The sequence below is a fragment of the Vigna radiata genome, chromosome 7 (assembly GCF_000741045.1).
Source record: "Vigna radiata var. radiata cultivar VC1973A chromosome 7, Vradiata_ver6, whole genome shotgun sequence".
Classification (NCBI taxonomy): Eukaryota; Viridiplantae; Streptophyta; class Magnoliopsida; order Fabales; family Fabaceae; genus Vigna; species Vigna radiata.
The window spans coordinates 41128244-41137500 of record NC_028357.1 but is presented as its reverse complement, the minus strand read 5'-3'; the positions used below and the strand labels follow the sequence as shown (position 1 = coordinate 41137500).

General features: G+C 36.8%; 2 protein-coding genes across 6 annotated transcripts in view; one reads left to right on the top strand and one right to left on the bottom strand.

Annotated features, from left to right (window-relative positions):
- Positions 1-1141: 1141 nt before the first annotated feature.
- Positions 1142-9257, bottom strand: part of LOC106765850 (pentatricopeptide repeat-containing protein At3g24000, mitochondrial-like) — a 15031-nt gene continuing 6915 nt past the window's right edge. Inside the window, exons 1-2 of one of the 2 annotated variants that reach the window (XM_014650610.2) lie at positions 3246-3449; positions 1142-3158 (exon numbers count right to left, since the gene is read on the bottom strand). In XM_014650610.2, coding sequence (XP_014506096.1) covers positions 1243-3158; positions 3246-3354 — 2025 coding nt within the window. In that variant the 5' untranslated portion in view covers positions 3355-3449 and the 3' untranslated portion in view covers positions 1142-1242. Of the gene's footprint in view, positions 3159-3245; positions 3450-9257 lie in introns of those variants that run through there. The other variant, XM_022783719.1, reaches the window with a different exon arrangement.
- On the top strand, positions 5523-7620 carry LOC106767115 (protein yippee-like At4g27745). Of its 4 annotated transcripts, none has more exons than XM_022783720.1 (4): positions 5523-5622; positions 5776-5804; positions 5938-6064; positions 7206-7620. In XM_022783720.1, exons 3-4 carry the CDS (start codon positions 5972-5974, stop codon positions 7431-7433), a joined length of 321 nt encoding a protein of 106 aa, XP_022639441.1. In that variant the 5' UTR covers positions 5523-5622; positions 5776-5804; positions 5938-5971; the 3' UTR covers positions 7434-7620. The 4 variants fall into 4 exon arrangements, with proteins under 4 accessions (XP_022639441.1, XP_022639442.1, XP_014507431.1 ...); XM_022783721.1 differs by having other exon boundaries at positions 5526-5564; XM_014651945.2 differs by having other exon boundaries at positions 5572-5699; positions 6019-6064.

Sequence of the window (9257 nt, the reverse complement as noted above, 5' to 3'; positions counted from 1 at the left end):
TACCAAAAACGCTATTGTTATTCTCTACAGAGGCTATCATCTATATAATGAAAAATTACACAATCAAAGTGCAGTGCATGACCTAAAAGCCAACAAAATTGATAGCCTCGTTAACCTGTAACAGATAAACTAACAGAATAATTACTCAAAATAAGATTTACAAAATCATATTACACATACTTCCTGCATTGATCGAAACAAGACAACAAACTTACAAGATCTTCGGAAGCAGGGATATGCTGGCTAATGTTGCTATTCTGCAGTTTCACAATAATTGCAACATTATAGTTAGAACAAGCACATGCTGTTTATGTAAACTTTTCAGACATTACCCACTGGGATATGCGATTTTGCTTATGCATTTATGTAAACTAGTATTCAGGGGATTTATAGAAATTTAGAGTTTCAAATAAGAGGAATTATATCTACTTTTCTCAGATAAAACAACTTAAGCTTCTTCAAAATTTCAGATGCTGGAATTCCATAAAATCCTGCTTTTTAACTTCAATGGCATAAATACTATTAATTTATTTATTCACAGTTTCATATACTTGTCTAGGATTATTCGAAGGAAAACGTCACGGCAACTTTTTTGGTCCCACTCAACTGGGCATCAGTCAAACCAGTTAATTTTCCCAGCAAAAGTGCGTTATGTAGCAACATGTTGGATCTCACAGGACATACGTTACAACGAGAGCAAAAGGGCGTGCATGCACTGCTAGATATGAAATAATGATGTTCAAAAGTTAGAACCACATTTATAGTAGAGTTTTCAAGGTGTACTTGAATGTACAAAATGCATATGATAGAGTTTTGGCTTCGGACATTTTAAAGCTTTCAAGGTGAGAATCAATGCAAAAGGAAACCTGGAGGTTCAAACCTAGGCAATCACTTATTTTGTATGATTGGATGCAAGGAAAGGTGCTAGAGTTTGGCTTGAAACAACTAAATATTATATAGTGGATAAGAGTATTTTTCCTGCCCAAAAAGGAGAAAAAAAAAACTAGAATACAACTAATGTTGCTTATTTGGCTTTAGACGGAGAGAATATTCACGTTTCAAAAAACTCTGCAACTTCGCTTGCATATTTGAACCCCAGGCAAAACAAAAAAATACAATGCATTAAGAGTTATAACTTCCATGCAAAAAAATCATTCCTTTTATGATTAGGTGATAATATTTGAACAAAAAACTATCNCATGATACTTGTCTATGATTAGGTAATATTGATAATAATTAGCACTACCAGTAGTCCCCACACGAGCAGGATCCATCACGAATATGATGAAACCGATTGGTGTCTCTGACTATGATTTCCCTCTTAACCACCAATGACACATATTTTATTGCTGAGTGGCAATCACCACAAACCCTAATATTCTTCATAATGCGTATAATAGATCCAGGAGGAGTATTCNGAAGGGCAAATGCAAGAGCCAGCTTCTCACTATGATACTGCAAATTCAATTCCTTTTCTTGTTGGTCTACAAACAGAAGCACGTGACTAGTGTCAGGAACATAGCCAATCTCTTTAATTTTCTGATTTAGNTCCTCCCACAATTTATGGATCTTATCTTTCTGTGGATGGGCAAGGTCATCAGCCACAAACACGTGAACAGAATTTTCAATCTCAACCCAGCTACATGCTGGTTCCTTCTTCAGTCCACTATCTTTCATTATCTTTCTGACTTTTGCAACGTCCTCCCACCTCCCAACAGAGGCATAAATATTGGCGAGTAATGTATGTGTCCCTGGATAAGAAGGATCAAGCTCAAAAACCCTCTGGGCAGCATATGNGCCCATTTCGGTGTTTTTATGCATCTTGCAAGCACCAAGCAAAGCACCCCAGATAGCCACAGAGGGNTCAANTGGCATTCGTTCTATGAAACTCTTTGCCTGATCAAGAAGACCAGCTCGACCAAGAAGATCAACAATTGCCGTGTAGTGTGAGACTTCTGGTTCGATATTGTACTTTCTCATCAATCCAAAATAATGTTTACCCTCATCCAAAAGTCTAGCACGGCTACATGCAGTAAGAANAGAGAGGAATGTTATANCATTGGGTACAATCCCAAACCTTATCATTTCTTCAAAANGTTGCACTGCTTCCTTCCCAAGCCCATGCTGGGCATACCCTATCAGCATGGAATTGCAAGAAACAATATCAACTTTCACCAACTTGCCAAAAACCTTCTCTGCATCCCAAATGCTGCCCGACTTTGCATACATGTGAAGTAGGGTGTTNCCCACATAACCAACCAACTTCTTACCCGATTTCATCAAATGCGCATGAAGCCATTTCCCTTGCTCCAAACACCCCATACTCGAACAAGAACCCAAAAGTGCCGAATAAGTAAACTCAGTTGCCCTGTAACCTTCCCTTTGCATCCTCACAAACATAGCCAAAGCCTCCTCTCCTTCACCCTTCCTAGCATAACCTGTTATCAAAGCATTCCAAGAAACCTCATTCTTAGAACCCAACTCATTAAAAACCAACCTCGCCTCCCCTAAGTAGCCACACCTAGCATACATATCCACGAGGGAACTCCCCACAAACACATTAGAGTGACATCCAAACTTCCAACAACAAGCATGAATCTGCTTCCCATAACCATAACTTGCTATAAATCCACAACATTTCACCAAGCTCGACAATGTGAACTCATTCGGCTTCGCCCCCTCCCGGAGCATCTCGGGAAACAACACAAGTGCGTCATTGGCACTTTCATTCTGAGCATAGCCAGTGATCATGGAGGTCCAAGTGACCATATCCCTGCACGGCATTTCATCAAACAGGCGGCGCGCGTCATCCAAACTGCCACACCTCGCGTACATGAAGAGAACAGAGTTCTGAATAACGAGGTCATCTTTGAAATCTGAATTAAGAATGTGAAAATGCACTAGTTTTCCTTCTTTAAGCTTCCCCAACTGGGTGCACCTCTTTAGCAACGTGTTATACAAGCTTCTGTCCGGTTTAAGCGAACCGCACTGGATGAGGTCCAGAACGTGAAGACCGAATTTGGAGTTGTTCAGACTCCGTCTCAGAATGTTCCTGTCGTCTATAACCAGTGATGAAATCTCTGAATCTGCGAGAGTTGCTGGAATTGCAGATTGCCAAAGTGTGCGACACGAACCCAAATGTCGTCTTATAGATTTATCTGCAATTGCAAAGAAAAATCAACACACAATGGATAAACTACAATGGAGCAACATTTGAAAACCCAAAAAAAAACACAAAGTTTCACATTTGATCATCCCTTCCTCAAATTCTTGTTTGTACTTCGGACCAAAACTCACTAATATTTGAAACCTAAATAAATAACCAGTAACCATATTACTAAGTAAATAAATCATTTAATTTTGGTCATAATTTTGTAAACGTTGAAGTTTAGTCCTCATAAAAGTTGAATTGTATATATAGGATTCGTTAGTCCTCTTAAAACCACTTTAGTTTGCCTATTCTCTTATGGGATTGATTGAAAGGTTTGATGATTCTAAAGTTATAAAATAGTGCTGTAGATTAGTAAAGACATAAGACTGTCTTGATGGGAAGTATGATTATCTCACCTTTGGTTTAAATTGTTTAATTTCATAATTACAATAATTATAGTTATAAATTATTTAATTGAAACTAATTTATAAAAAAATTAATTTAGTTACAAAATAATTAAAATGTTGAAATTTATTTATTTAATAATATTAAAAAACTTTAATTATTAATTAGATATAATTTTAATTATTTTAAATACATTTAAAAACATTTTTTTATAAATTATAAATGATTTTAATTAATAAATAATTAAAAAATAAAAAAAGAGTAAATTGTGTGTGGATGCACAACTTTAATCAGAGAAGTTGTCAGCTCTCACTACTTCAATTTTTTTTTTTTTATAATTTTTTTTGTGAAAAAAGGTGTGGTAATCGTTATAAGATATGATAATCGATTATCATGTCTTAAAGTTGTTTTTTGGATGTGTCAGGGTGAAGTCGTGCAGGAAGTACGACTTCTTCATTTGAAGTTGTCTGAACCTCTGTGACTTGTCTATTTTTTAACTCGAAAACTTTTTGCCTAGATCGGTAATTTATATTTCAAGTTTGCTTAGTTTCGTACAAAAATCTCAAACTCATTTAGGTCGAGTTCCTCAACGCCAAGTTGTTTAGACCAAGTCCTATATAGCTCCAATAAGGCAACCTCTTTTAGGTCAAGCTCTTCAAGTTAACTTCCTCCAAGTCGAGCTCCAAGCGACCTCCTCAAGGTTAAGTTCTCCATGTCGAGCTCTTCCTAGCTGACCTTCAAGCAAAGCTATCCAGGGCAGGGTCCTACATGTCATGCTTCAATAGGTTGGACTCTCGAGGCTTGAAGCCGAGCTCTCAAGGTCGAACTCTTACAAGCGACCTCTTTTAGATCGACCTTCTCTAGGTCGAGTTGTCTAGGCTGAGGTCCTACAAGCCGAGCTCTCCAGGCTGAGCTACTAGAGGTTGAGCTCTTATAGGTTATACAGCGACCTCCATGAGACCGACCTTTCCAAGCTGACTTCCTAAAGGTCGAGCATGTCTAAGCCGAGCTTTTTGAGGTCGAGTTGTCCAGGCCAAGATCCTACATGTCAAGCTCCAGGCTGAGGTCCTCTCTATCGAGCTTTCCAAACGAACTTCCTCCAGGACGAGCTCTTACAGGTTAAGCTCCAACATGCCAACCTCCTCCAAACCGACCTTACCTAAGCCGGGCTCTCTTAGGTCGACTTCTTTGAGCCCGAACTCTCTAAGTCGAAGTCCTACATGTTGAGCTTTAACAAGCTTACTTCCTTTTAAACTTTAGGGCGAGCTCCTACAGGCTTACCTCCTTCAGGCCAAGTTTTGAGACCAAATCCTTCAAACCGAACTCTCAAGACCAAGCTTCTGCAAGCTGACCTCCTCCAGATCGACCTTCTTCAGATCGAGTTCTTCAAACCTACTTTCTCAAGATTGAGTTGTTGTTAAGGTCTTCTATGTCAAGATTGAACAAATCGACCTTTCTTATATCAAGCTTTTTAAACTAAGTTTCTATCGATCAAATTTGTACAAACTAATCTTCTATGTGCTAATCTCTCTTGATCGACTTCCTTTATATTGAACTCTCCTTTATATTGAGCTCTTCTAAAATGAGAAATAATCTCTAACAAAAATACCAAATTAGTGTTGTATTCAATTGTTTAAAAACCCTCTGTTGTCAATTCATGGAGCTAGAAATGTCAAAAAAAAATTGATCTAGGCTTCATTTAAATTTGGGCATAATTTTGTAAACGTGGAAGTTTAGTTCTCATAAAAATTGAATTGTATATATAGGCTTTTAGTTTTATAGAATTGAACAACTCATGTCCACAAATAAACTATATAAAATCTATGATAAAATTGTTGATCTTTCTATAACGAATAATAATGCTAGTTGATATATTAATATAGAATTGAAATTATTAACTTTTGAAAAATTGAAAGACCAAACATATATTATTATATTTTTATAAAAACATAAAATTAGAAATTAACAAAAATCAGATTCCGATTCATTCTTCATAGAAAAATTCAAGGCAAGGAGTTGCAACCTCTGTCACCCTTTTATGGGGACTTAATGATGAATGAAATTGAGTTTGTATCTTTAGTTGGTCTTATTTTTCTGTATTCAGGATATTATTATGCATAGTGTTGCCGTTTGTTTCACTGCTGTGCGGAACTTTTCCTTTTCTCTTTACTTTTTTTATCAGAATTTGCGATTGATTCTGGCTTAATGTCTTGTTGCAGATCTTTGGGTCATCTTTTGGTGGTTGCAGGTAAAGAAATCTTGTTACTTTCCAACTAACTACCCAGTTTTTTTCTCTTGGGGTTGCAGATCTAAACCTCCTGTGTGTTCTTCTCACTCTTGCATAACTGAGATTTTTAGTTTTGCTGTTTTGATGTTTTCAGATAAACGGAGTGTTTAGTTTGCAATTGTTGACAAATGGGGGAAACCATAGGGCCTCGCTTATACTGTTGTTGTAATTGTAGGAACCAAGTCTCCCTCCATGACGATATAATTGCTAAAACCTTTCAGGTTGGGATTTTATTTTCGTCTATCTTTATCGAGCATTTATAAATTTATGGATATTTGATGAAAATGTTACTAGTTCTTGCGTTTCATATGATGAAATTTTACAATGCTTTCTCTACTGGGTAGTTTGTTTGTTATCGGTGCTAATAAAATGGTGAATTATAAATCTCCTGGTGTATTGTGCTTTGTTTTAGTTTGTTTTTTCATTTGAAGAAGGTAAAGTGGTGGCAGGGGTAAGATCATGATCATATTGTTAGGTTTCTAATGCTTGAGGTGAAAAGAAGATATAGAAAAAGAGAAAAAGTAGAGTGCAGTGTTATAAATGTTGGAAGTCCAAAATTGTCTCATGTAAACTCTTGGGGTCTATTCTGCTTCCATGGTGAGTTTCCCTTCATGAATTGGCTATGGCAGTTGGCAAAACTTCCCCATGGTAGGAGTAGAAAAAGAACTGAGAGGAGAGTATGGTAGACATGAGAAAGAAGAAAACAATTCATAGATGATTATAACTTTTCATTTTGCTTTCATGAATAACATGAATCTTTGGCCCAGTAGATTAGAAGGACTTGGGGAATATAGTTGAAATTAATGTCTGTAAATGAAGGAAAGCAGTGTGAGTGTGTTTTAATGCGACTGGATCCCAAACCCAAGACTGTACATTTCTCAGAGGTCATTTTGGGGAGATTGCCTATGTATATGAAGACATTTTAAGCTCCTTATAAACTTCCTTAAAATAAACTCATTTTGGCTTACAGGAATATGTTTATGGATAACTTCAGCATGTATGCTAGCATGTACTAAACTCATGGAACAAGTGACTGATTGAGAATGAACTCTTTTCATAAGTTAAAACTAATGTACAAAAGTTCTACAAAGTAGTTTATGCAGAAATTAGTTTTATGATATGAAAATTTTATCTAATTTTTCTTTCTTACTTTTGTTATATGTTTATGATGCCTTATACTCTTTTATGAAACATTATATCTCCCTTCTGGTTTAAACTATTTATTTGCATTATGTTTTGATTACCTTATATATAATGATTATATTGTTCTGATGTTGTACGTCATATATGTGGTTCCTAGCTGTATGTGTTCTTTTCCCATGTCCTTATCTAACAGTTCTTTGATACTAATGTTTTGATTAGGGAAGGTATGGTCGAGGTTTTCTGTTCTCTCATGCAATGAATATTGTGGTAGGGCCAAAAGAAGATAGACATCTCATGACTGGCCTACACACTGTTGCTGATGTTTACTGTGGAGACTGCCATGAAGTGTTGGGTTGGAAATATGAAAGAGCTTATGAAGCATCACAGAAGTACAAGGAAGGAAAATTCATACTTGAAAAATCCAAAATTGTAATGGAGAACTGGTAGCATTGACTTTTTATTTTTCCTTAATACATTAGTTCTGATCATCATCATGTCAATCCTTAAGATTACAAGAGGACCTTATTTTTTACCTGTCTCAAATCTATTAATTGTGTTCTTTAATTTCATTATCATTGGTGGTATGAGTAAAAGTGATATTGGAAGATAATATGTTTATTCCTTGTCCATAAAATTGTATGTCAACTTGTATCTGGGGTGGACAAATTCTTTCTGCACCTCCATGTTTTTTTTCTCTTCGTGGACGTTCTTATTCAGTAGTTAAAAGTGATTTTCAATTCAGAAGCCGAATAAGACTTTATATCATACAATCTAAAATAATTTGTTTGTAAAACATATTTTTTGATTAGGTAGTTCGGAAGGAAAAAAAATTGTATACAACCTGCAATTTTTTTTGTGTCTAAAACAAATGCTACATGATCCAAAATGGACCCGGAATGCAATCAAGATATTTTCTCGAGACAGATTGGTTTCATACTACCAAATAGGTTGATTTCCAGTTCTGGGTTTATTACTTTGCTTTTTAGGATTCTGTGTTTGAATTCTTCTAATAGGTTACAATCCTGATTTTACCTTTGCTTTCTTTCTGTTCTTGCCCATTAGAATTCTTGCCAATTATAATTCAAGTTACTACTTTTTTGTAACTCTTTCTTTTATTCCTTTTTTTTTTATCAATGTACCAAAGAGTTAGAAATGACTTTTGGATTTTGCACAAGTTGCATGGTATATAGTATGGATCGAATAGTTACCATCTAAGGCTGTTTGGTCCACACGTTGCATCAACTAAGTTCAACCACCTATCATCCTATATCCTAACAACCACGGTAAATGATGGACTCAATGTTTAAGTTATTATTGGATCAATAGTCCAGCAAATAATAAAATAATCAAATATATCTGATAAGCTGCTTATGAACAACTGACCAAATTTAAAGGTAAATCTATTTTTATTTTATTAGATCTCTGTTAAATTAGGTCCATGAGATGACTTATAAATATAAGGTCGAAACCAAAAGTAAGGTACGTTCAACTCACACTCCACTACGTCCAAATACTCAATAGTGATAACAATTCACTAAATATTCAATCGTGAACAGAAGCTCTTTTATCACACGCCTAACTTGAGTGTCGGAATACCTTTTGCAGATACCTCCCCCTTTATACCAAGAAGGCAACCAAGCGGTCAATACTAAAGGCAACCAAGGGGTCCAGACTGAAAGCAGGTGAGTGGAGCACGCGACTCAGGCATTAGAAGACGATAAAGTCATATCAGAAAGATTAGTCTCTCAGCCCTACACATCCCTATCGAAACATTTTGGCGCCCACCGTGGGGCCGAGCGGCATCCCACTGAAACCGCAAGGAACCAGACGAAGACGTAGTCTTAGCATCATCATGTCAACCACACCCCTACATATTGATCTTGATAGAAGAAATCGTCAACGTCAACAAGCTTCTACGACTTTATAGCATATAAAAGCATCCCTTGTGAATGATGAATCACCTAGTAAAAGACTCATCAAAAGCGTCAAAACACTTCAGTGGCTTTGTTCAACCATTCGGCCACTCGGCCTCAGGTATTCGGTCACTTGGCCTCACAGGTATTCGGCCACTCAACCTCACAGGTATTCAGTCATTCGACCTCACAGGTATTCAGCCATTTGGCCTTACAGGAATTTAGTCATTCAGCCTCACAAGCATTCGGCCATCCGGCCTCATAGGCATTCGGCCATCCGGCCTCACAGGCATTCGGCCATCCGGCCTCACAGGCATTCGGCCATCCGGCCTCACAGGCATTCGGCCATCCGGCCTCA